Source organism: Vanellus vanellus, assembly GCF_965231255.1.
Source record: "Vanellus vanellus genome assembly, chromosome: 4".
Lineage (NCBI taxonomy): Eukaryota > Metazoa > Chordata > Aves > Charadriiformes > Charadriidae > Vanellus > Vanellus vanellus.
In genome coordinates this window covers 72,205,775-72,233,668 of record NC_138909.1, presented here as the reverse complement: position 1 = coordinate 72,233,668, position 27,894 = coordinate 72,205,775, and the positions used below count along the sequence as shown (strand labels likewise).

At 38.3% G+C, this 27,894-nt stretch overlaps 1 protein-coding gene across 1 annotated transcript in view; it reads left to right on the top strand.

Annotated features, from left to right (window-relative positions):
• The window catches only part of CORIN (corin, serine peptidase), a gene marked incomplete at its 5' end in the record, with an annotated part of 169,266 nt that overhangs the window by 123,890 nt on the left and 17,482 nt on the right, over nt 1–27,894 (top strand). The window contains 6 exons of the mRNA XM_082482177.1: nt 6,236–6,467; nt 11,198–11,343; nt 13,943–14,050; nt 17,865–17,978; nt 19,621–19,731; nt 21,385–21,514. Coding sequence (XP_082338303.1) covers nt 6,236–6,467; nt 11,198–11,343; nt 13,943–14,050; nt 17,865–17,978; nt 19,621–19,731; nt 21,385–21,514 — 841 coding nt within the window. The remainder of the gene's footprint in view (nt 1–6,235; nt 6,468–11,197; nt 11,344–13,942; nt 14,051–17,864; nt 17,979–19,620; nt 19,732–21,384; nt 21,515–27,894) is intronic.

The window sequence follows — 27,894 nt, the reverse complement described above, 5'->3', positions numbered from 1 at the left end:
TTGCCATCACCTTTTGAAGATGATAGCAGCCTTCCAATGACATTTCTCAGTGGAAACTGAGGCAGAAGAGATGTTGAGTACCCTGGTGTTTTCCATGTCCCTGGTCACTAGTTCCTCTGCCCCAGTGAGCAGCAGACCCACATTTTTCTTCTTTTTCCATTTTCTGCCACTGTACTTACAAGAGCCCTCCTTCTTGCCCTTTACATCGCTCAGTACTTTCAACTTTAGTTGAGCTTTGGCTTCTCTAACTCCATTCTTGTATGGTCTGGAAATCTCTACATTCCACTTAAGCTCTCCGTCTACTCTTCCGTATATTTCTTTTTTATATTTGAGCTCGGTCAGGAGATCTGTGTTAAACCAAGGTGTCCTTATGCCACACTTGCTTGACTTGCTTTGCATTGGAATGTACTCTTCCTGTGCTCCAAGGAGGCTCTCCTTTAAGACCATCTTGCTGTCCTTCAAGCAGATGTCAGCATGATTAACATTTTCACAATTACCAAATTACCAGTGCCTGCAATCATGAGGCATCTTCCAGCTCTCTGAAGAACGGCTCATCTGCCTCATCTTTTTGCTAAGGTGGTCTGCAGCAGATGTTTACTATGTACATCACCTGTGAAGGTCTGTCCTCTAGTCTATATCCATAACCAAACTATTCAGGTGAGAAGGAGCCTTCTAAGGTGATTGGAGTAGTAGGTGTTGAGCTTTTTTGCTTGCCTGTTGTGAACCAAACCATCATTCTGTGTATTGCAATTCATGGTCAGATATAACCTCCCATGAGAGGTTGTCCCCCTTCTGGTGAAAAATAAGCAATATATCTTGGGATACATACACTAATCGAGGAGAAATCAAACATGAGATATTGCAACAGATCAAATTACTTCGGTTGTTGACCACACCTGCAGTTCCTGCTGAAATCTCTTGGAACTGTAGGTACCTGGCATCTCCAAAGAAAACAGTTTTTAAAGTAGTCTTTTTTTGTCTTTGGTGAGATTTAAAGGTCGTGTTTTTCTGATGTTTTGAGGTCAGAATACATGAGTATTCATTGAGATATAATTACTGACTTGTGACTAGCTAGAGTGGAGTTATCCAAATTTAAATGTGTATGATAAGACTAATTCTGGGGGGGATGAAGGCCCATGGGAGTGAAGGATATTTAGTCCCAGACCTCTCTACCTGCAGGAGAAGCAGCAACTTTAGCAGCCTGTGCCTCTAAGAACAGGTGCTGCTTCTCAGTTTCTCCATTTGAAGATTCAGCTCTTTTATTTGAGCATTACTGACTTTGCCACAAAACTGCAGTTTACCCAGGTGCAAAGGCTTCCATATTTCTGTCTGCTGTTTCAAAGCTTCTTTACTGATAATGCTTCCAAAACTTAACAGGCATTATGCTAAACCCTGTTTTATACATTTAAAACTGTAGCAACTTTACATTTACTCAGGTAAAAAAAAAGACAGAATTTTGTAATTTTATTTATTTTTAAATACTTATAACTTAAGCTGATTAGTAAAGAACACATAAAATATATCTGATATATTGTGACAGGATCAGCGCTGGACTCGCAGCTGATGGCTGTGTAGTCACCAGTTATGCATAAGACAGGTCCTCTGTTTGGCTGGCAAACAAATCACCAGCAGCAGCCTTACCCAACAAGTAGGAAGATATGTAAATTCCCACAGTAGCCTATGGTTCTTATATACTCAGGGAGCAGTTCTCTCTTAAGCAAATTACCTTTCATAAACAGCACCTGCAGTCCTGTAAAAGTCAACAGTCTTTCAAGCAATGTGACTGCAATTCAGTCTTTCTCACAATAAGAAAGAGTTGACAGTGTACTTTCTTTCTCAGATCCATCTTCCTTGTGGATAAGTCAGTATGAGACTTACTGTGGTCTAAAGCAGTTTTTCCTGTAGTCCAAAATCTTCTCCTCATCAATGCAGATTTTTGTATCCCATTGTATGTATGGACAGTAATTTTGGAAAGTTTCCGTGTGGCTAGGACTATGTTACAAGATAGTGAAAAACGTTTTTTGACGTGTTATAGTTGAGTTTTAAAACAATGTTCCTATTCCATGTCATGAGAAACCCAAGAGGCTTTTAGTGAAGATGTTTCCTCATCGTATTATGGGCAACAGTCTGTAATTCTCAACAGGAATAACACATAATCTGAATTAGACTGCTGGATAATCTCTCTTACTCCCTTTCTGGTCCAGTGAATATTTAATTGTTTATACACAACGGAACAGCAAGAGAATTTGGGAGAGATTTTTGTTGTATAACATCTGGAAGTACTATTGTCTTTTTTTCATGTTATTTTCACTGTTCATATTTTGACCAGAGTTATTCCATCTTTGGTAAGCAATGAGAATTCCTGTGGAAATTTTCAGTTTTGACAAAGCAGTATTTTCTGGTCCAAATAACTCTTTGGTGTGAAAACTCCAAAGCGTAGGCCACATTTTGCAATACTCAATATGATGGATGTTCTCTGTGTGTGATAATGTCTGATTGGTTTAGGCTGGCATTATAATGCAGTTACAACAAATTTAGAATAACAGAACAAATGTCTGAAGGGAGAGTGTAAAGAAGACAGACACTTTTTTTTACTGCAAGGGTGACTGAACCCAGGTTGCCTAGAGATGTTGTGGAGACTCCATCCTTGGAGACAGTCAAAAGTTGTCTGGGCATGGTTCTGCACAACCTGCTCTAGGTGGCCTTGCTTGAGCAGAGGGATTGGACCAGGTGGTCCAGTGGACTACCAGGTGCACCACAGGTCCCCTTCAACCTCAGCCATTCTATGATTCTGTAAAATATTCTGTTACTATGGTTGGAACTAATTCCTATATAGTAGGTGGAGCAACTTAATAATAAATACATGAAGATATTAAACCCAGGCATAATCTGTTTGTTTTTTTATTATTATTTATTTATTTTAATTTTTTTATTTAGGATAAAAGATGCAATGACTTTTATCCCTTGTTCCCCACTCATTAGGTTGTACTTACATATACTATAAATAAGGGTACTTACATATACTATAAATCAAGGCCTATAGGGAGTGGAAACAGGGACGGGTAGCCTGGGAGGAATACAGAGGAATTGTTCGAGCAGCCAGGGATCAGGTTAGACAAACTAAAGCCCACATAGAACTAAATCTGGCCAGGGACATTAAGACAAAGAAAAAATCCTTCTTTAAGTATGTCAGTGAGAAAAGAAAGACTAGGGAAGATGTGGGCCCTCTCCGGAAGGAAACGCAAGAACTGGTTACCTGGGACAGAGACAGAGCTGAGGTATTCAACGACTTTTTTGCCTCAGTCTTCACTGGCAAGGACTGCAGCCACACTGCCCATGATGCAGAATGCAAAGACAAGGATTGGGAAAATGAAGAACCGCCCACTGTAGGTGAAAATCAAGTGGGAGACCTCCTGAGGAATCTGAAGGTACACAAGTCCATGGGACCTGATGAGATACATCCACGGGTCTTGAGGGAACTGGCAGATGAAGTTGCTAAGCCACTAGCCATCATATTTGAGAAGTGACGGTCTGGCGAGGTTCCTGCCAACTGGAAAAGGGGAAACATAACCCCTATTTTCAAAAAGGGAAATAAGGAAGACCCAGGGAAGTACAGGCCAGTCAGTCTCACCTCTGTGCCTGGCAATATCATGGAGCAGATCCTCATGGAAACTCTGCTAAGGCACATAGAAAACAAGGAGGTGACTGGTGACAGCCAGCATGGCTTCACCAAGGGCAAGTCATGCCTGACAAATTTGGTGTGCTTCTACAAAGGGGTTACAGCAGCAGTGGACGAGGGAAGAGCAACCAATGTCATCTATCTGGACTTGTGCAAAGCGTTTGACACTGTCCCACATGATATCCTGGTCTCTAAAATGAAGAGACGTGGATTCGACAAATGGACCACTCGGTGGATAAAGAACTGGCTGGACGGTCACATTCGAAGAGTTGCAGTCAATAGCTCGATGTCCAAGTGGAGAGCAGTGATGAGTGGCATTCCACAGGGGTCGGTACTGGGGCCTGTACTGTTCAACATCTTTGTCGGTGACATGGACAATGGGGTCGAGTGCACCCTCAGCAAGTTTGCCGATAACACCAAGCTGTTTGGAGAAGTAGACATGCTGGAGGGGAGGGATGCCATCGAGAGGGACCTGGACAGGCTGGATAGGTGGGCCCAAGCCAACCTCATGCAGTTCAACAAGGCCAAGTACAAGGTCTTACATCTGGGTTGGTGCAATCCCAAGCACAAATACAGGCTCGGCGGGGAATGGCTGGAGAGTAGCCTGGAGGAGAAGGACCTGGGGGTGCTGATTGATGAGAAGCTCAACATGAGCCAGCAGTGTGCGATCGCAGCCCAGAAGGCCAACCGTATCCCGGGCTGCATCAGAAGTGTGGCCAACAGATCAAAGAAGGTGATTCTGCCCCTCTACTCCACTCTCGTGAGACCCCACCTGGAGTACTGCATCCAGCTCTGGAGTCCCCAACATAAGAAGGACATGGACCTGTTGGAGCGTGTTCAGAGGAGAGCCACGAGGATGATTCAAGGGCTGGAGCACCTCTCCTATGAGGAGAAGCTGAGAGAGTTGGGGCTGTTCAGCCTGGAGAAGAGAATGCTCTGGGGAGATCTTATTGCAGCATTCCAGTACCTAAAGGGGGCCTACAGGAGAGCTGGGGAAGGACTTTTTACTAGGGCATGTAGTGATAGGACGCGGCGTAATGGCTTTAAACTGGAAGAGGGCAGGTTCAGATTAAACATGAGGAAAAAATTTTTTACTTTGAGGGTGGTAAGGCACTGGAACGGGTTGCCCAGAGAGGTTGTTGAGTCCCCATCCCTGGAGGTGTTCAAGGCCAGGCTGGATGTGGCCTTGGGCAACCTGGTCTAGGGAGAGGTGCCCCTGCCTATGGCAGGGGGGTTGGAACTCGATGATCTTCAAGGTCCCTTCCAACCTAAACTATTCTATGATTCTATGACCTGTTGGAGTAGGTCCAGAGGAGGGCCATGAAGATGATCAGAGGGCTATGAAGATGATCAGAGGGCTGAAGCACCTCTCCTGTGAAGACAAGCCAAGAGAGCTGGGGTTGTTCAGCCTGGAGAAGAGAAGGCTCCAGGGAGACCTTATAGCAGCCTTCCAGTATCTGAAGGGGGCCCTACAAGAAAGCTGGAGAGGGACTTTTTAAAAGGGCATGTAGTGATAAGACGAGGGGTAATGGCTTCAAAGTAGAAGAGGGGAGATTCAGAATAGATATCAGGAAGAAGTTTTTCACTCTGAGCATGGTGAAGCACTGGAACAGCTTGCCCAGGGAAGTTGTGGATGCACCATCCCTGGAAGTGTTCAAGGCCGGGCGGGCCTTTGAGCAACTTGGTCTAGTAGGAGGTGTCCCTGCCCATGACAGGGGGGTTGGAACCAGATGATCTTCAAGGTCCCTTCCAACCTAAACCATTCTATGATGATTCTAAAAGGCAGTAATGTGAGGACTGTTGAAGTCTTGAATTTATACCAGAAAGCTGGGACTAAGTGGTTTGATACAACAGAAATAGTTCAGTATCAGCAGTATGCAAGGATTTAGTAGAGTAGTTGTGTATAAAATGAGCTTCGTGATCCTCAGATTAGGGTAAGTACTAAAAGAGGTTATAACAGGGAATGCCAGTCAAAGATAAACAGGCCAGTTCTGCTGAGCATCTGAATAATGGACTGTTGGATCTTCTTTCAACTTCATCTCAAATATCCAGCTACAGGATCACACACTTGACACACTGTGCTGGCAAATGACACTGGCAACTGGCTGGTGGAGAATATTAATCTTGTTAAGATACATTTGCTTCCAGAATGGGCAAGTCTTTTCATAATAAATGATTTTTGAATAGTACATTTTTTCAAGGAAAACTTTCTTGTTTTTCAAAGGTAAATTAAAGAATTTCACATTGGTCTCAGTGCTAAATAAAAAGCTGAATTTCAATCTGAATTGAAGTGAAATTCTGTCTGTTGTTTTCTGTTGTGGAGGAAAATTGAAAAATAAATATTTCTGATTACCAATTTGGGAAGAAATACAAAAATTCTTTTCTTTTATGATTAGGCTTATATGGGGTCTTGAGCTCTGAAACTTGTAGTTTCTCAAGCCTGAGAGGAAAACCCCTGACTGATAAACGTGTAATACTTACATAATTATTTCTTCTGTATTTCATTTAATCTCACACCACTTTTTTGTTTGTTTGTTTGTTTTCTTTCTGTGAAAGGTCAGTGTGAACCAATTACTCTGGAACTCTGTATGAACTTGCCTTACAACTATACTTTTTACCCAAACTACCTGGGCCACAGGACGCAGAAGGAAGCTTCTATCAGCTGGGAGTCTTCTCTTTTCCCGGCCTTGGTTCAGACCAACTGCTACAAGTACCTTATGTTTTTTGCCTGTACAATCTTAGTACCAAAATGTGACCCCCATACAAATCAGCGGATCCCACCTTGCAGGTACTATACTATACTTCATTTAATTCTTGACTGACATTGTCTATCATATTAATCTTACCCAATTTTCTGTTTCCATTTTGAAAATGCCAGAAACTTTGCTTTGGCATTCCATAGCAAAAGGTAGAGAACCGTATTTTATAAGATCATTAAATGCAGTTCATTATATGTTTGTGATTATTATCTGAAGTATTCAAAACAAGGAAAGGAATAGCAGTTCACTAATTTTCAAAATTTACAACATTCCCACATGTCCTATCACTGGATACCAGGGAGATCAGCAACTCTCCACTTCCCCTCCTCAGGAAGCTGTAGAGAGCAATGAGGTCACCCTTCAGCTTTCTTTTCTCCAAATTAGGCAAGCCCAAAGTCTTTAACTGCTCCTCGTAGGACATTCCTTCCAGCCCTTTCACCAGCTTTTGTTGCCCTCCTCTGAACTCATTCAAGGACTTTCACATCCTTCTTAAACTGCACACAGCACTCAAGGTGAGGCCGCACCAACGCTAAATACAGCAGGACAATTGCCTCTTTTGACTGGCTGGTCATACTGTGTTTGTGCACCCCAGGATGTGGTTTGCCTTCATGGCTGTCAGGGCACACTGCTGACTCATATTGAGCCTGCTGCTGACCAGCACCCCCAGATCCCTTTCTGCAGGGCTGCTCTCCAGCCACTCCTCTCCCACTTTATACTTGTGCCTGGTGTTACTCTATCCTAGGTGCAGGATCCCGCATTTGGAGTTGTTAAATTTCATCCAATTAACCATAGCCCAATGGTCCAATCTATCTAGATCCCTCTCCAAGGCCTTTTGTCCCACAAGAGAGTCAGCAGCACCTCCCAGTTTGGTATCATCAGCAAACTTGCTAATGGTGCATTCAACTCCTGCATCCAGACCTTTGATAAATGTATTGAACAGAACTGTCCCCAGAATTGAGCCCTGAGAAACACTGCTGGTGACCAGTTGCCAGCCAGATGTAGCCTCATTCACTACAACTCTTTGAGCTTTGCTCTTCATCCAGTTCTTTTCAGGGTTATACCTGTACCTGTTCAAAAGAGACTATGTTCAGTAAATGTTACGGCTTTGGTAGCAACAGTTGTTGAGCTACTGACTGCTAGAGCATTCTTATACTGCATTTCTGTCTCTTTTATTAAGCCTACCCTGACAGTATTGATCAATTAACATCTACTGTATTGAAGGAAAAGTGCACTGAAAATTGCAATACATGTCCAAAGATTTCCTACCACTTGATATTGTTGACAAATAGATAACATTTCTTTGTCTGGTGAGATGCTTCTTAGTGCAAATTAAGAGCGAGCCGCAGGGGAATTTACTAAGATTTTGCTCGATTCTCACATAAGGACCTAACAGGAAAGTTAGAATATTGCATATGGGATAGCTGTGAAGTTACAGAGTGGTTCAGAGTGGTTTATGCAAGCTCTTTTTCAGCCTTGCTTGTTTGAAAATTGAGTCGTCTTTTTTTTTTTTTTTTTTTTTTTTTTAAGAAAGAAGTGCAATAAGTAAAAATTGGGCTAACTTATTCTAATGTAGAGGGACAAAAGTTAAGTTTAAATTTAAAGTTAAGTTTAAAAAAGTTAAGTTTAAATTTAAGGTATTAAACAGATGAAGAGGGACTCGCTGAAACTGTAGAATAATTTAGTTTGAAGGAGACCTCTAGAAGTCATCTGGTCCAACTTCCTGCTCAAAGCAGGGTAACATCACATTTAGGTCAGATTGAACAAACAACATAAAATATTAAATTCTAGGATTCAAAACTCTACTTTTATAACTGGTGTCAGGTTTTGCTCTTATGTTAGATCACAAGTAGAGAATGATTTTATCAGAAGGGGTACCTTGGAGGGTCCACTGAGATCTGTAGTATTTGCTTCGCAATAACATTTTAGGAAGAATTTCAGACACAGATATAATGTAAAAAAACATTAAAATGTTTTAGAAATGAAAACACATATATCCTTATACCAATAAACTCTTGAGTTAATTGGTAAATGTAGGGCAGAAAAAAACATTAAATACATTTGGTATGTCAATATAAATATAAATCTACTTAACTAAAGTTTGAAGCTCCTAGAAGGCAGAATGTTAAATTCTGAGCAGAGAAACTATATTCTGAGAGTCTGCCGCTGCCTTTGCAAAATAACTGTCCTCTCTTTCAAAGATATCAGCAGTTAGTTGAGCTTAACAGGATGCATGTATTGCTTTACCTGTCTTTTCCTGTAAATATGAAATGGAGTTCAGCTAATGCAGTTTTTCAATGTTAAGCTTTTCAAGTTAACGTGCACTTTCCAACCCTAAATTGCAAATTCATGTTATAATTCTCCATCTATTATAAAATACACTTATCAGAGATGTATAAATTTTTTTAAATACTGGCACACTGATCTATTATTTTCTTTCTCGGTGGTATAACAGAATTATTTCAGTTTTACTCCCAACTCCCTGTGTATCAAACATCTGTCCCTGCTTTGCAAGGCTTTTCATTGTCTTTGTGCTCTTAGTTTGACTGTTGTGCTTTATTTTTTGACTATAATAGTCTTCATGAAGTTTTATTCAAAGTAAGGAACACAGGTGATGATGAGTTTTTTTGAAAGAACGAAACTTGCTGTTATTGAGGCCATTCAGGCCATTGAGAAGTAAATAAAGTCTATTATCAAGGTATTCTGATACCTCAACTGTAAGACTTGCTATGGGAATGTGGGAAGAAGGAAAAAAAAAAAAAGTACCAATTGCTCTTCCAGTTTTCCTAGCGGTGTTGCAATAGGCTTCCATATGCACTGTGACGGGCACTACTTTGAAGATTAGCTATGTTTTAATTCTTTCACCACAGGCTTACAACTAAATGACTTGCAATAGCTTTTGGAAAGGCTCAGTTTTGGCCAAAGATTTGAGTGTGCAGAGAACACTGCACACAGTGTAGTGTTCTGGACAGAAATGGCACAGATGCTAACAAAATCAGGATTTTAAAATGTATTCATCATATTATTGTTGTTGGTTTTGGGGTTTTGCCATTGGTAAATAAAAATTCTGGCGTTAGAAAGCTGAGGTTATAAAGTGGTGTGACTCAACCTTTTTGATACTGAGGATCTAAAAGGAAAGAGAGAGTCTGTGACTGCAGCATGGTTAACCGACATCAGTCCATTCATCCATTCCTTCCAGCTGCTCAAGTCAATGGTGAATCATTTGGTGTGAAAAACCATTGACTCTTCTTCATGCAGTCCCCCAAAACAAAATTAAACGTGAGAAGATTAATAGTGTATTGTTTTCTCGAAAGAGCATAAAATAAATGATCCTAAATGGATTTGTTTGTTTGGTTTTGGTCACTGCATTTCTTGAAGCTTATTGCAAGAAAAAACTGGTCCATTGATCAAAAGGTCAAAGGAAAATGAGTGGAATAAAATGCCTTCCATGAAGGGAGTGTCTGTTCCTAGAAGAAAGATCTGGAAAAATTAATCAAATTAAATGAAAGACAAGTTAAAAGTGACATGAAGGAAAATGAGGAAAAAAAAAAAAAAAAAAGTGGGTGGAATCCTACTGTTGAAATTTTTTCAACCTATAAAAACAAAGGAGAATTTTCTTTGAAACAGTAGGAGAAAGTCCAAATGATTATAGGTTTAGAAAATATGATCTAAAAGGTGCAATTAAATGAGTTGCTGAGTCTAGAAACAAGAGAAGACTTGGGGAGACATCAAAGCCTTCAAATAGGCAAAAGTGAGCTTCTGTGAGAAAATATGTAAATTGTTCCCTGAGGTTAAACCAGGAAACAATGGATTTAAAGTACATCAGGAGAGCTATAGGTTAGGTATAAGGAAAATAATTGATATCTGTGTATGAGAATGAGTGGTAAGGAAGTATATGAAATCTTGCTAACTGAAGGATTTTTAAGAACAGCTTAGACAAATACCTGTTAAACATGATGCATGTTTCTGTCTGGAGGAAGAGAATGTTGAGGTTCGTAATCCCACACTGCCTAATTAATATTCCACAAAAATTAAAAAAAAAAAAAAAGAGAGGCAATTGAAATAAAGATTCAAGATACCACAGATACAAGACGACTATTATACAGCACACCAGCTATGATTCCAGGCAAAGTGGTTGCCAAATCTTTAAAATAATGCTTAAAATAATAGGGGATTTTTCTATTATGCATTTTCTCTTTGTAGGTTTGAAGCATTTGACATTGGGTATTTTGAGAGGCAGGTTATTAATCTAGATGGAACTAATTTTGTGTGATGGGTCCTGTCTTTGTATGGTTAAAAAAAAAAGCAAAACACAACAAAACAGTAGGAGGACTATATTCATGCCTTTTTCCCGGCCTGATACAAGCTTCTGTTGCTCTAACTGACAATACCCTCAAGACTAGGCTGATCTGTGCTTTGATTTTCCCCAAACTTTTAATTTTATTGAATTTCCTGGGGAGTCCTTTGCTCTTTTGTTTGCAGGTTTAAATAGTTTCTCCTTCTGATACCACATGGTTTCTGAGGTAGCATCATCAGAGGAGGTAACATTTCACCGCTACAAAATGTATTTGGCTTTTTTTCATGAAGGAGGGCAGTTAGTTCTTCTTAAAAAAGATTGTCTGCCATCCCTTACAGAGGAAAGGAAACTGATTTTTCCTTGCTCTTCGTCTTTCACTTTGGCTAGGATTATTAACTTCCTATAACTGGGAATTTCTAAGACTTTCACTCAGTTGCTTTGTGCAATTTCACTTTGTCTCCTCAGGACTTTATGTGTACAGTCTAAGGAACGCTGTGAGTCTGTGCTTGGGATTGTAGGTCTGCAATGGCCAGAAGATACTGACTGCACTCAGTTTCCAGATGAGAACTCTGACAACCAAACTTGTCTAACACCAGATGAAGATGTAGAAGGTAACTCCTATAAATATATGTAACATGAAATTAAAGATTTAACTAGGTTCCCAAAGTCACTGATTTTTTTTTTTTTCACATACTTCCTCTTTAAATTATAATATTTAAAATGTGGAAATGATCTGGGTTTCAGGGAATCTGGATACTTGCAGTTTGCAGATAAGAGGAAGTTCTCATAAGAAATCTATTCAAAGGAAGGATCAATTACCCTCAATCTGTGAAAGTCACTGAGATTTGTTGCTAACACCACACCTACTGCTTACTTGCTTACTTTATACTTCACTTTTTTACCTATTTAGATGATACAATAATGTTTTTCTAACCAGGAGGCGGGCTCTTGGCAATCTTAAAAAAGCTGAGCCCCATGACAGCTCTGAGAAAAATATTGTAATGTTTGTGTCTTTGCCAGCTATTGTTTGCTCTTTGGTTTTGTTTGGGGAAAGTTTTTTAGAGAGTTGTGCCAAACCAGCTTCAGTAGCAACTGACAAATTTCAGTTTTTGAATTCAGCCATAATACTAATCACTGTGGGTGTGAACATGGAACAAAAGAATGAAATTGCCTTAAATGCTTCTAGATGTTCTTTGTATGTATGAAGAAAGAAGTTGTGCAGCTTTTCCTTCTGCGGTAGTCATCAGATGCGAGATTTGTGGGGATTCTGACATGCCTTTTTGTTTTCTTACCAAAACGCCAGTAAAATAGCTGCGAAAATAGTGAGATGCCTGCAACGTGTTGATCGTATTCAGTCCTCACTCTTCTTCCCCTACTCACCTACGCAGTGATGACAGTCTTTCCACAGTCTTGATCTTGCACAGAGAAAGCAGTGGGTGAAAGCTAGTTAGCCTATAATTCTTTTAGTGAAGATGTATTGCTGTGAATATAGTGAAGGAATCGTGAAAAACCAGAGAGGCATATACAGCAGTTAGTACTATTTCTTCAAGCAAAGTCTATGTACATATATCACTGTGAGGATTTTATAAAGATGTGTAATACCTTAGTAAGGAAATCCTCTGTCATGAGACTCTTGAGAGACAAGGAGATAATTTCCCTCTACAGCAGTGGGCTGATGAAAATGAATTATCCAATATTGCACAGCAGTGTGTCGGAAAAGAAAAGTGAGATTTTGGCACAACAAGGTGAGTTAAAGAAAAATAAGGTGATTTAATTTTCTCAGGTATCAAATGTCTTTTAACTTTCCTCCCTGTGTTATTAGATCATTTGGTTGTGAAATGTAACATAGAATGGTTATATTTTAAAAATACTACTGTGTACAGGACTAGTGTGTTCCATTTCTAGAGATAAATTTGGTTCAGTTATAAAAAATTATAATTAAAAAAAATTCTCACTTTAATTAGAGGGACTCTGCCTGGTAAGTTGATTCACTGCTTACTGATCATTTTAGCACTGAAACAAATATTTCTGGAAAATCAATGAAAAAGGGGAGTTTTTTAGTACTCTTTTAGAAACTGTAACTAATTAAGGGGTCTTATCAGAGTTGTTTTGGGTTCACTTACTGCTAGAATTTTATGTTGATTCAGTGTCAGACTTCTACTGACTAACAGTGTTAGTTAGAAAGTCTTCCCTGGGAAGACTTATATAAATATTTCTGAAAAAAAAAAAAAAAAAAAACAGGTGTAATAAAAGAAATTAAGCTTCTGAGAGCATTTAAAATGTTTATAATTACAAAATATAGGTGGTTTTCCAACTTAAGCTATAATTGACAGAGTTATTACAACATGCTGAATTACTTAACTTCTCTTCCAGTCAGTGTTGAATCCAAGAATGCTGCTGGCCGAGACAGTATGCACTGTAAACATCGTTAATTTCATATTGAGTTAGTCTTAAATGTTGGCAGAATAGTTCACATAACTTTTATGATTAGAATGATATTTTTTAAGGCTCCCGAATTCATTGATGATATTTTTGAATCCTAAAATTTACCCAACGAACTGCACGGTATTAAATATCTGAAAGACTTTGCAGGAAGGAAAAAAAAAAGACAACATATGATGGTGGTTGTACATCAAAGTCAGTGACATATACAGTGTTAAAAAAATAGGTGGGTTTTTCTAAACCATCTAAATGGTTCTCAAAATGATACTCTTTAAAATGAGGCAGAAGCGATGTAAAGGTTAGTGGACATTTATAGGTGATTTTATTAATTCAAATAGCCACACAATTGCCAAAATATATATATATATATATTTTTTTTTTTTTTTTATACTGCGGATCTCTTATACTCATTTCAACACATCAGATGATCTGTCTCTGCTTCACACAACACCACAACAGTGAGAAAAGTAGCTAGAAAATCCATGCCCACAATCTAAATGTTGTATGCCAGTTATGTGGCAAAGGTTTGAAATTTGACAGGGGTAGCATGTGCAGGAGAGCTCTGGAAAATATTGCTCCACGCCATTCACAGTACAATTGTTAAAAATCTTGCCTGCTACATAGTTCCAGTTTAGTATCACACAAGCTTTGTATTCCTGTCGTTTACCCTTCTGAAACAGTCACAGTGATAAATAAATAAGTCCCCGTGGGATGATTAACCTTGCAGCTTACAGACTCTTGTTTCTCCCTGTTCCTTGTCGTTGACAGAATGCTCACCTAGTCACTTCAAGTGCCGTTCTGGGAGGTGTGTCCTGGCATCCAGAAGATGTGATGGTCAAGCTGACTGTGAGGATGATAGTGATGAGGACAGCTGTGGTAAATAAATTCGATGAGTTGGATCTTTTGAATAGAGAGTAGTTGAAGCATTAGAAAATGAGGGTTTTTTCTTCAGTTATTTGCACCATAGCATGACAGTTCAGAGGATTTTTCTGTAAGAAAAATATGTTTGAATATGTTGGGTTTTTTTTAAGGCTAGTGGCATTAAAAATACTTCAGCAAGCACCCTTCTTGGTTAATGTCAACAGAATTTATGATATTTGATTGTTTAGATTCTGCTAACCATATTCCAGGATGTTTGAGTATTCCTTTAGTAATCAAGATAAAGAATTCTGCAGATTTAATTCTTTTGATATTGCTGGAGGTTGTACTAAGCTAAAATATGACTTCCTGACAATTTAAATCTTGAATCCATAAATATAGTTTTAAATTTATAGATGGTAATGTTGTCATTATGATGTATTGACAAAATATCTGTTTTGCTGAAGTAGACTCTGTACTCAAGGGTCAAGAATGACATGTCTTTTCAGATTGGTCAGCCTCAAGCTGTAGGTACAAGGATGGTAACCACAAAGTTTATTCTCCAGTATATTTCTGAGTTTACTTACAGTAGAGATGCTCTTGACCTTTAACTTAAGGGGATGTATGGAGCTTGAGAATAACAAACAAATCTTTTGGTCGCTATTCATCCTTGTACATGCTCGCAGGAGAATTTTGAGAAGGAGAAGGGAGTTTATACTATTTTTGGAGTTTATACTATTTCCTTATGTGACTAAGGTGTGGCCTCCATGGAGTTTTGCATGCTGGCCTGACGTGCCCAGGGGCAAAGAGAATAACTATAAATCACTAAAGATTTAGAGAAGAGGCGTGAATATGAGTAAAGAATTGGAAAACGTTTCAGCCAATTAGGGCTAAGGTACACAACCTGTTTTTTTTTAGCAGAGCGCAGGTTAATATGGAAGGACAGTTTATGTGAGCAGCAAAACTATGGCAATAAAAGACTTTCTACTCAGTAGCACAAAAATAAAATAAGATCCAACACCTAAAGACTGAAGCTAGGCTAAAATTCAAATTTGAAAGCTCTATAAAATGATTCTTTTTTAAGAGCGGGTTATTTCAGTGATTGGAGTAACCCACAGGTTATTTAGATTCTCAGTCTCTGGGAGTTTTCAAATCACACTTGTATTCTTTCTCCTCTTTCTGCTGCATTCCCCTCCCCCTGCAAAACAAAGCAAAAAGCAAAAAAAAGATATGGTCACTGAAACAGGATTAATACTAGGTCATTCTCTTGTGTGGGTTATAAAGGAAAGACAGAGCTGATGATCATAGTGATTTTTTTGGAGTTTGTCACCAATTTACCTCTGAATCAATTGTCTCAAGTATCCTCCCTGCCAAATGTTCTTTGTTGCCACCAGTTCTTCACTCCTTAGAACAGTAATTGCTATGCGTCTTTTAGGATAATTTTATTATCCTAGACATTAACATATGAAATATTGCTCTAATAGATAACATTCATTTCTCGAGTGGATCTCTCTCTGTCTCTATAGTCTAGACAGAATGTCACTAGCAATCAGCAGAATTCTTATCAGTTTCTATAAATATGGAAGACTGTATTTGCTAGGAAATTACCGCTGTCCTCTGACATTACATTGACCAGGGGTAATACTGCTACTGAAGAACAGAAAGTCCTTGAAGTGCTCCAGAAGTAACTGCCTCTGATTCATTCATATTCTATGTGTACAGGACAAAATCAAAACTTGATGATCTTTCCGTGTGTAAATGGCTAGCTCACATTTTATTAGATTTATCCTTCAAAATTGGTTTTATACCATTAAATAACAGTCGGCATTTAAATTAAAAACCTTGTATTTGAAGCGCCTTAAATGACAGACATGGAACAACTTCACAGTGCAGGGAGGAGGAGGCTGGAAAAGACTAGCTACAGCTTGTGGAGGCTCAATCTACTCTGGACAAAAATGTAAGGTAGAACAGTACAAAGGGACTAAGGTATATTCTACCCATGCAGAGTAGAGCTGTACTCGGCACCCAGTGTCTCCTTCTATTAGGAATCCCTGTCATATTTTCATGTGATCTTTGTGAGAGGAAATCTCACCCATGCAATTGCAGTGAAACTCTAAGATTTTAGTGCCATTTCTCTCTATATTTGTCTATATTGTACTGAAACATAAATTTTGGAGAGTCATGGTGCACTTCACAGTGTAGCACTATAATGTGTGATGAAGGGGAAAAGCAAACATGTATTTAATTAATTTTAAACACTCTGCTAAAAGATTGCAAGGTTCATAAATTATATTTTTTTTAAGCTTTTTCATTTCATTTTCATATCAAGTTCCTAACATGACTGACATTCTTTGTTCTTTATAGAGTAAAGGTTTTGTTTGGTTTCAATTAATTTTTCATTAATAATTATCACAAATATTTTCAAGAAGGAGACCTGGAAAATTGTGATACCCAAGAAAGTTCTTTGATCGTGTGGAATTAGTTTCACAGGTTCAAGGCTATTTATTTCTCTGTGCTGTAACATTTATTTACATGGCTTTTTGAATCTAAACAAAATCAAGCACTCCACACGTTCGGTTACAGTTTAAATGTGAGTAGATTTTTTCAGTAATCATATGAGCTTATAGCGATTCTCTGGTTCATGTTTTTAAAACACTCATTTCTGAAATAACACTTCTTGGAAAGAGGATTATCTGCCTAATAATTTACTGCTGATATGCTGCTGCAGTTCCAGGTCCAGACAAACAGAGGTGCTGCTTCAAATGCAGTTTGTGAGATCTCAGCTATTTGCATGTGGGGCCATCAGTGCTGTCACCTGAATTTGAGCTTGGATTAAAATGAAAACTAGTATTATCATCCACAGAACAGGCAATAAAACCATCTGTTTTAGTCAGGAGAACACATTGTTTTTATGGCTTCCCATAAAACCAGAATGTCAGATGTGCAGGACATTAGTATGTCAAATATTTAAACTGGTATCACAGTAAAGTGCTTTATTAGTTGATGGAAATAAATAGTGAAGTAAAACAAGAGAAAACATTTTTCTAAAATGTACCTTGGGCCGTTCTTAATTTCCTCTGGCTGACTAACAGGATTTTTACTGTCAAAGCATTTTGACACAGTTTTATAAGTATTCCTCTTGAAATCCGAGAGGCTGGCTAGCAGGGCTTTGAAGAGACAATAATGCAGTGTGCTCCCTGCATAATAATGAACGCTCTTGAAGTTTCATACAACCATTGGGTCTTTCTACTCTTTTCCAACTGGTTTGGTCTCAGATTATGGAACCAGGAAAACTTTATGGTTGATACATAACAGCATCTCTCTACCTTTCATTGTGATCTGCATTAGAGTCTGTATCAGCACTGCCAGAAAAAAATTACGTGTTTCTACACTGTTTCATGGAAATTCCATGCTGTTATAGGATTTGATTTGAAAGACCAGAGGTCTGTATGGTATGCTTTTAAAGGAAACTCTAGAGACTTCTAGATTAGAAAAGTTTATATATTGCTACTAAAGGTATTTCAAAAGTAGTGGTATATGGATACTGAGCTAATGCCTAAACCATTACTTATAGGTATGTGTAGCATAATATAGATCATTATTTAAAAAGTACTGAAGTATTATGAGGTGTTACATATTTTATACCCATTTATCAAGTGTGCACTGTGATAACCTTATTTCCATTTTTTTCTGAGTAACTATTCTTGGTACCTTTTAAAATTTATATTGCAAGTGAAAATATTTCAGGTGTTTCAGGATTATTAAGGAAGAAGAAAACAATTGATTTAATATTGCATGCAAGTGTTTCAAAAATGTGCTTCTCTGCCTCCAGGTTGTAGAGAAAGGGGTCTTTGGGAGTGTCCTTTGAAGAAGCTGTGCATCAAACACACTATGATCTGTGATGGTTTCCCAGACTGCCCTGACATGATGGATGAAAAGAACTGCTGTAAGGGCTTATTGCAGTTTGTTAGTCCCATAAAGGGCTGATCACATTTTGGGGATCTTGGGATGCAAAATAAAGTAAAGTAAAAAGGTTTACTACAGACAGAAAGGCTTAGTCATTCCCTCAGTTTCCTTTTCAGTTTTTCTATGGTACCGATTTCTCTCTTTCCTCGTTTTGTATCCTCTGTTGTTCACATCCTTGGGTCCTTGCCATCTCCTTGGTCACTCTGGTCCTCTCTGTTTTTTTTCTCTCTCTCCCTCCTTCTTCTTGTATCTTCATGCTTCTTTTCTTTATTCCTTGCAGCTTCTTGACTCATTTTCCCAACTTTTCTCAACTTCATTCCATATAGGTATAGCTGCTCACTGCTCTTTTTTTCTTGCTTTCCAGTTGATTTTCTTTCTGATCTGTTCTTCAGTAAATTTCATATGTCTCCCAGCTTTATTTGACTTCTCTTCTGCTTGACATAGATTTTGTCTCCCCATTTGGCTCCACAGTCGTCTTCTACAATCCAAACTGTGATAAATATCAGAGATAAAAAACTTAGTATGGTACACTGATGGTGTGGGCATGCTGTCCATGTGCACAGTGTAAGTTGGCTTAAAGTGCTGAGAGTGTGCAATAGTGTGAAATATGCTCTCTCTGGAAGGCAGAGTTAGAGAGCTTTTTCTGGTTTTGCACGCTTTATTCCAGAACCAGGAAGATGACTTAGGTCAGAATAGGCAGCACTGCCTGCTCTATCTGTATGGTTTTCACTGTGGAGTACATTTTTTGCACGAGTGTTGCAAATAAGTGCTTGGTTTGTATGGCAGTATAGATGCTATTCAACAGCCAAACATAGGCATAACTGAATGCAACTTCCTTCCATTCATCCTCTCCCTCTCCACCCTCCCCCAGCTCTCAAAATTCACTAATGATGGGGTTATCGAAGCTGGAAGAGAAGTGTGTTAGTGAGGAGGGTACCATTATGCTACACACCTGCCTTTTGGGAGGGGGTTTGTTGTGATTGGGGGAAAGCTAAAAGTCACTTGCAAATGGAAGCTCTTTTGCTTCCTGCACTGGAGAGAGATTCAGGAAATCCCTATCTAATGCTGCCAGCTGGCAGCCAACTGTGAAGTGGAGCATGTCTATCTGTACATCAGTCCCCCATCTCGAAAGCAGAGACAAAAATAATTCCATGATTTTAAATAGCAAAGGAGGATCCAAAAGTGAATATCGAATTGCTGTGGACGAAAGGAAATACATATGCCATTACAATAAAATAATTTTGTCCACGAACCTGAAGAAATAAACAGATTTGGAGCAATCTCCTAAAAAGCATGGAATGCAGTATTTTCACTTAAAGCTTGTGAGAGACTCAGACAGGTTTCATATGACAAGACCACAAATGTTACTAAGTAATCACAGATCTTGCCATTTCCAGACACCCTTTGCGTTGTGATGCCCTCTGCCACTGTGTGGCAGCGACCACCTTCTGCCTCAGTGATGTCCATCCTGAATTTGGTTGCAAATCTGTCTCACTTTCTTGCTCCATAAATCTGATCTGTGCCTACTTTCAACCCCCTTCTCCTTTTTTTTTTTCAGTCTCAATGTGAACTGCACATTCATCATTTCTTTCTCAGAGTGAAATGTGGTTTTGTCCTTGCAGCATTTTGTGAAGAGAGTGAACTTGAATGTGTCAACCATGAATGTGTGCCCCGTGAGCTCTGGTGTGATGGGCAAGCAGACTGCAGTGACAGCTCAGATGAATGGGACTGTGGTAAGTTTTTGCTATGGTGCATGCTGCCTGAAGGTGACGTTTGGGTGATGGTAGCAATCACTGGTGACTTGATTCAGAACGCAGTTGCAGCGATGGAGAGATGCTCCCTTTATTACCAAGAGAGACTGGGCTGAGATTGGGAAGGCATGCAAGAAAGAAGGCAAAAGAGAAAGGAAAGGCTTAATGTGGAGTGTCACAGTGCAAAGGTATAAGAAAAGTGACATGGCAGGGAACTTCTAAAATGTGTAGATGGTGCGTAAAAGCTAGAAAGTGTTGAGGATAGAAGAGACAGTGGGAAGACGTTCAGATGTAGAATTCTTGTGGGCAAAACTTCTAAGCCCTGATTCTGTACCTGTGAAAATCACTGTGACATTCCCACTGACTGCAATGGTGCAGGTTCAGAGCTTATGAGAAGATGGTCCTACAAGGTCCCCTTTGCACTGGCTAAAGAGCTGCAGAATGATGTAACTTGCTATTGCTATCTATATTCAGATTAAGCCTCATGCTTTTATGTGTTGTTAAAGTAGAACTCTCCAAGTATTATTCTTTAAAGAAAAATGAAGGTGGATTTAAAAAAAAATTGCACTACAAAGAAGCAGGTTGGAAAGTGGTAGTATGTCCTCTGAGATTTCACTGAGTTAACACGTATTTCTGTACATTACAGTAGTTTATATTACTAAGTTTTGAGATGCTTTGTGTGTAATTTTAAATACAGAAAAAAGGTGTACGTGGCTTACAGAAGCAAATATTTTGTATTCATATTGAAGGAGATTGTGTAAATATTTAAAAAAACATTTAATATTGTATGAACATTAATAGACAACCACATTGAATAAAACCTATGCAACAGAGAACTGTTCTAGAAATGTGTATTTGAAGAGGAGTAATCTAGGATTAATACATACCTTTCTCATAGGGAGAGAAGCAAAAGTACCTTCAGCATGTAGGAAACATAAGTAATGACAGGCTATGTTAAGGTTAGTACTATCAAAGCAAAAGTCAGAGGAACAGTTTAACTAAAACCAGTATGTATTTGGGGAAGAAAGTCACACAACCCAACATTTTTTAAGAGAACCTAGAAAGGGAGGGATGTAAATTTCCATTTTAGACCATTTTGAGAAGCTTTTTGTGTGTGATAAAAAGCAGTTCACACACTTTTATACATGGATTAAGAGAGAATGGTCATAATCTTTCTTGTAAACAGTAGTTGTTTTTTCTTTCTCTAATTACACCCACATATTGTTATGACAGGAACAGTGCATATTACTGAGAGTCAAATGATGGTACCTCTTTTATGTCAAGCAGCATTCATCCCACAAATAACTTTACTGATTTCTGTTGTACTATTTGTGGGATAAAACATCATTTAACAAGATTAAGGCCATCAGAAACCCATGTGAACCTGTGCTGGTGAGTCAAGAGTATTCTGGTTTATTCTCATCCTCAAGATGCCTTTGCTGTTTAGTGTCTCATGCTGTTCTGATAGCCGTGGTTGCCTTGGTTTTCAATTACATAGCTATTGAGCACATAAAATGAGCAAAAGCACCAGAATCCCGGAAAACTCCTTTGAATATAGTTGTAGGTTTTCAGTATGCCATTCATAAAACTAACTATGTGAAATAATAGTGAAGTTGTTCTTCTTTTTCTTTGCAGTTACCCTGTCTAAAAACATGAATTCCTTGATGTTCCTGACCATTCACAGGTCAGCTGCTGATAACCATGTTTGTGCTGATGAGTGGCAAGAAAATTTAAGCCAACTGGCCTGCAATCAGATGGGTTTAGGGTAAGGTCAGTAGTTTGTAGCATTGATGAATTTCTTAGGACAGTTGGAGTGCTGGAGTTAGATGTGAATGATCATTGATCACTGCAATGGATCTACTGTGGAAATGATTCATAGAGAAAAGAGATAATGACATTTTGTGAACTATGGCAGGAACAAAAGCTCACTAAAATCTAGGCACTTTCACCACTTTGTAAACATTACAGGATTGTTATTAAAAGAGTGTGTTGAAAAGATAAAGGTGTCTTGCCAAGCCTCAATATTTGAACTTGCAGTTATTGCTGAGGCTCAGAATTGTTTGGCAATGTGAGACTCTGTGTCTTCCTAAAGAACTAAAGCAAACTTCTCTTAGGAAACACAGGAAAATTGCTCTGCATTAATTTCCCTTCTGCAGTAAATACTGTGAGCTAGACAAGCAGATATATTTAACTTGGGTATCTCTGAACAATGAATTGTTTTAGATAGAGCTTTCTGTGTGGAACTCAGAAGAAAAAAAAAAGCCTCTATGCATCTTTCTTATTGCATGCACACTAAAGTAATAGCTGCTTTCTGGAATAGTTGATGCAAAATATGACTATTGCATAAAAACCAAGTTCATCTGGTCTGATATCCAAAGCTGTCTTCCACTAGGAAAAGACAAGCCCGATGGTATTGAAGGTTATCTTTTGTCAGTCCCTGATCCCCAAACTGGATTAAGAAGTGCCTTTTCTGTCTGCCTTTTACCACTACATATACCGACATGCAATCTTGTTCTTTGTACCTTTTTCAAAAAACACCAGAGGATAAAGACCCTCAGTTAGTGTCTGCAGTTAATCTACTCTGTATTGCCTTGCACTGCATGGATACTTGACATCAGTTCTAACAGATGCCCTGAATCCAAGACCACCTGTACTGAATGGACTGCCTGCCATTCAAACACACAATAATTCTGTACTCCTCTAGCTGGTTTAGTATATCTAAATGTATTGACATTATCTTTATGCTTTAACTTTACCTAGCATCCTAATAATCTTAAACTCCTTTGATAAAAATAGTTATTGCTTTTACAACTACTTTGTTGTCTAAGAACAAACTGATGGTCTTAACATTCAGAATGTTTTTCTTCTTAATATTTCAGTCTTATAGTCCTAACATAAAATTTGCTTAGATTTCTTATGATGCTTGCTGCTAGGAAAATGAAAAAGGTATTACATTATCACAAGACCTCTGATTCCTTCCTTTTTTCAGAGGTGTGCCTTGGCTGAAATTAGCATGAGTAGAAACTTATACCTTCCTGCTTCTTCACTGAAGCTTGCTAACAAATGTTATCAATCCTATCACTTTTAAGAAATGTATGAGACACAAATAATTCTCAAATCTCACAAATCAATTTTCTAACAGGGGACAATATTCTACAAATCAATTTTTCTACAAATTATTTTTTGTAGTGACAGGTGGGGCAGTGGGAAATTCCAGTTCAATTCTGAAGTATACAACTTCAACCTGACTCTAATACTAATTTCTAATTCTTCCTGGCAGTACTTCAGAAAAACAAAGTAGTGTTTGTCTTTCCCTTTCTTAATGCCTGATTTTTCTCAATCACGTGAAGCTTGATTTTCTTACCTATTGTCCAAGTTTTTTGTGAAGTGGTGCTGCCAGAAACAGAGTAAATTAGCTTTGAAGAAGATCTATAAGAAAAATAAAGATTCTAATGCATTCAGCAGAACTAATTTCAAAAAGGAGTAATGCAAGTTAATATAATTATTTAATTATTTGGTTAACAATGCGTGTGGGTTCAGTGAAAATGTCATAGAGGTTAATATTTTCTATACGGTGAAGTGGAAGACTGAATGTTAAATTAGAGTTTCATGCCACTGTGAAATCTGATCTAAAGCCATAAATTTCATCTGTTGCACATTATGTCCTGCATGTGTTATTTATTTGACTTACGATAATAAGAAAGTCTGAATGTGAGATAGATAATACTGGTGTATTTAAGAAGCTATCTCCAGTTACAACTGAGGGTACAGGTAAATTAGACTGTATATTGCATAGAGCTCAAATAATGATGAAAAAAATTCCTTTTTATCCTTTAAAAAAAAAAAAAAAACACCTCAGAAAAAACCACACAAAACCCCCGTGTATTTTAAGCAGTGCTTTTCTTCGGATATTCCCAATGGGAAATACTTCATTTTACTCCTTCAGAAAATTAAAGCTGTGAATATAGTAGTTTTGTCCATATTACAGCACACTACAGAACCCCCCAGGTGGCTAGGCAGATTTCTTTAATAATGACTGATGATAATACTTGATTTTGATTTAGTAGTTGTCTTGGTTATTCTTAGAGAAAAATAGTGCACATGAGATATCAAGATTGAGACTTCTTAATACCTTAGACCAGGAATTGCAATGAGTGGTAGCATATGGTATTTTTATTTTCTGTAAAGCTCTGCAATCTATTTTTCATAACTGTGTCCGGTGTTTTCCCAATTGCTATATAATGTAGTAATATTTAAAATACAAAAGCAATGTCTTTCTAACAGCTTATAGATACCTTTAATTCTTCAGCCTAAATTAATCTGAAAAAAATGAAGATAATTAAATTACAGTGGTTAAAGTTAGGTTAATTTAGCCGATAGCGGCAACACATTTTACAGAATATCAGTCTGTCTGTTTGGGAGGTATAAGCATTGTGTCTGAAGCAACATCAAAGTAATTCTGTTTTGCCTATTGCACAAAATTTGAGCTCTTTTCCTGGCTGTTGGTCAGTTCTAATTCCATAGATGATGTGTTTCTCCAGTCTTTCACAGCACAATACATGCAACGTTGTGTGATGAATGATGCAACATCGCAGAAAACTGTGCAAGTTCCAAGCATTGTCTGAAAGGCTTTGGACTAACGGTGATTGTTGCTCAAGTTATGCAGTGTGTGTTCTTAGGAGTTCTTATGTTTTCCTCTAGTGCAAAAAGAATGATAGATATGAAGTAAACTTTTGTTTATAATGCTAAGAGCCTAATGGGAACTGTTTGTTCAAGTCTTAGGTTTCATAGTTTACAGCCAGAGGGGACTATCGGATCACCTGACATGACTGCCTATCCATCTCAGGACAGATAATTTTGTTCCAAGACCTCTAACCAAGTCCTAGATTTAAATACAGTAAAGTATGTCTCTGACAATTAGGTTTCCTGCTAACACAGGTAGAGAACTAACAGCAGTCGCCATCAGCATCTCAGATCAAGGATTAACTATTATGGAATCATGGAATGGTTTAGGTTGGAAGGGACCTTGAAGATCATCTAGTTCCAACCCCCCTGCCATGGGCAGGGACACCTCCCACTACACCAAGTTGCTCAAAGCCCCATCCAGCCTGGCCTTGAACACCTCCAGGGATGGGGCATCCACAACTTCCCTGGGCAAGCTGTTCCAGTGCCTCACCATGCTCAGAGTGAAAAATTTCTTCCTGATATCTATTCTAAATCTCTCCTCTTCCAGTTTGAAGCCATTCCCCCTCGTGCTATCACTACATGCCCTTGTAAAAAGCCCCCTCCAGCTTTCTTATAGGCCGCCTTCAGATACCGGAAGGCTTTCCCGAAGCCTTATCTTCTCCAGGCTGAACAACCACAGCTTGCCCAGCCTGTCTTCATAGGAGAGGTGCTCCTCTGGACATCGAGCCATTGACCGCAACTGAGTGCAACCATCCAGCCAGTGCCTTATCCACCGAGTGGTCCATCCATCAAATCTGTGTCTCTCCGATTTAGAAAACAGTGTGTCATGTGGGACAGCATCAATTGCTTTGCACAAGTCCACGTACATGATGTCAGTTGCTCTTCCCTTATCCATCGATGCTGTAACCCCATCGTAAAAGGCCACCAAATTTGTCAGGCCCTTTGCTGGCTGTCACCAATCATCTCCTTATTTTCCATGTGCCTTAGCGTAGTTTCCAGGAGGATCTGCTCCATGATCATGCCGGGCACAGAAGTGAGACTGCCCGGCTTGTAGTTTCCCAGGTCTTCCTTTTTTCTGCTCCTAGCTGTCTAAAGAGGGCCTTGTCCACTCGGTCATCCTGGTCAGGTGGCCTGTTGTCCTGGTTTGAGCAGACCCCCACTATAATGTTATGTGCCCCCTGCCCTCCTGTTAATCCTTACCCATAAGCTCTGACCTTGGTGTGTCATCCCTTGGCTTGTCACAGGCAAGCCGGATGATACCCTCCTCCCCCATCAAGTCTAGTTTAAAGCTCTGTCAATGTGCGCCGCTAGGTTGTCAGCAAAGACCGTCTTCCCCCTTTGAGAAAGCTGTATCCTGGTGTGTACTGCAGTGGCTACACTGCTGAAGATGGGCATACTGTGCAGGTTCAGAACATTTTGTTAGAAGACTGTAGATTTTTCTTGATGTTTATTTGAAGAAAACAATTTCCATATACTCTAATGTCTACATTTTTTGTTGATGGAGTGGTGATCATAAAAGCAGGGTCTGCTCAGATCTGAAATTTGACAAAGCCAAAGTTAGTGGAGTTGTTCTGTTACTCTATGGCAATATAGTGGAATAATTTGTCTTTCTTTCCTGCGGTAGGATGAGATACCAAAGGTAATAATGATAAACTTCAGCAGCTTGTACTCAGCAGTAATATTTGCCAACTGAGCAGTCAAGCTGCTGGACCAATAATCTTTTGTTCTCAGATGAATTATTATGCTTTCTAATTACTTTCTAACTACTTCTGCCACAGAAATAATGGCAGTTTAATTTAAAGTCTCATTTACTTAAAAACATTACAGAGACAAAAAATGGAATACTTCTGCCCACAAATTCCATGCCAAAAATGAAGCATTTGAACTCATTCATTCAATCTGGATTTCTAGACTGAGTCAACAGAATGTAAAATATGCTTGGGCTACCTTAAATATGCTCACATTATCCATGGCCGCAGTGTGTTCTGTTAAATCTTTAGAGGATTTAGCAAAATACTGAATTATTCAGATTACATTTATTTTGTTAAGAATGTCAGCAAATTACTCCATCAAATAAAATTCACTGAAAATAACATTACAAGCTGTGGTAGATGTGGAAGACTGTTTTAGTGATTTTTGAGCAACCATAAAGCAATGTTAAAATACATAGACTTTAACCAGTGTATTAGTGTTGTATTAGATTAAATCTGATAGATTATGTCTCATCTTTCCTATACATATGTAGTTTAAAATATAATTATTTGGATAAGGCTTTTTTCTGAAGAAATTTCAACCTAATAATACCTTGCAAATCGTGACAATTGCTGCAAATAGTCATTAAGCATATAGTCACTTACCTCATATAACACTTTTTTAGCTCCATAATTACATAGTTTTCTTTCTTTAAGTAAAAAAAAATAATTGTTATCAGTGATTTAATATCTCCAACAACCTTGGAGCTGTCTGAATGTGCTCCTGGGCAACTGGCTATAGGTGGCCCTGCTTGACTAAGAGGGGTTGGACCAAATGACCTCCAGAGGTCCCTTCCAACCATAATCCTTCGGTGATTCTGTGGCTGACTAAAAAGAAATAGAAAGAGACATGAATACTTCCAACCAAATAAATGTTCTTATTCCAACGACTAATCACTATCCTTTTTCAAACAATTTTGTCACAGCTTGTACAAATGGCATTATAAACCCCATTTTTTTTTCCCCAGGGGCTTCCAAATCAAATTTACTCAGTTTAACACTAAATAGATATTAAATCTGTCAGCCCTGAAAATTCATTATGGAATTCTGCAAGTTGAAGTGTTTTTTTCTGGCTAAGTGTATTACCCGTAGAACTTAGGGAACATTTTTTAGTGAATAATAATTCTGTAAAGGATAATGTTGAACAAAAATAACACTGAATTTTGTTCAAATTCATTGAATAGTTTCAGCAGGGGAAAAAAGATTGAAAAGTCAAGTTATATTGTTTCAACCTTTTAAAATGAAACACTTAAAAATTTATTTCAAAACAATATTTTTCTCTGAAATGTGTCCTTCATCTTTTTAAATTAAAAGCTAATTAAACTTAAATGAAGGACTTTACATTTAATTTGAAGCTGAATTAAGACTTTCAGCTAAGAAAAAAATCTATATTTTATTTGAAGTTTTAATTTTAGGTTGTTCAAAATGGTCTTTTTAAGTTTAGCTACAAAATCATACTTTATGAATCCTATAACTTACAGAGACTCAAATGCCAGAGAAGAAATCAAGCATATAAATTTTTTTTTCAGCATAATTACATGTTAACTCATTCTTGATAGATTTGAGTAGTCTATCAGTTAGGACGTAAGGCTGTAGGCATTTTGAAACCTGGAAATATCACAGTGATTGCCTACTTTCCACCCAAAAATTTAAGAACTCTTTAATCATACATGGTTTAGTTTTCTGTCAATGCTGTGAATCTTTTTAA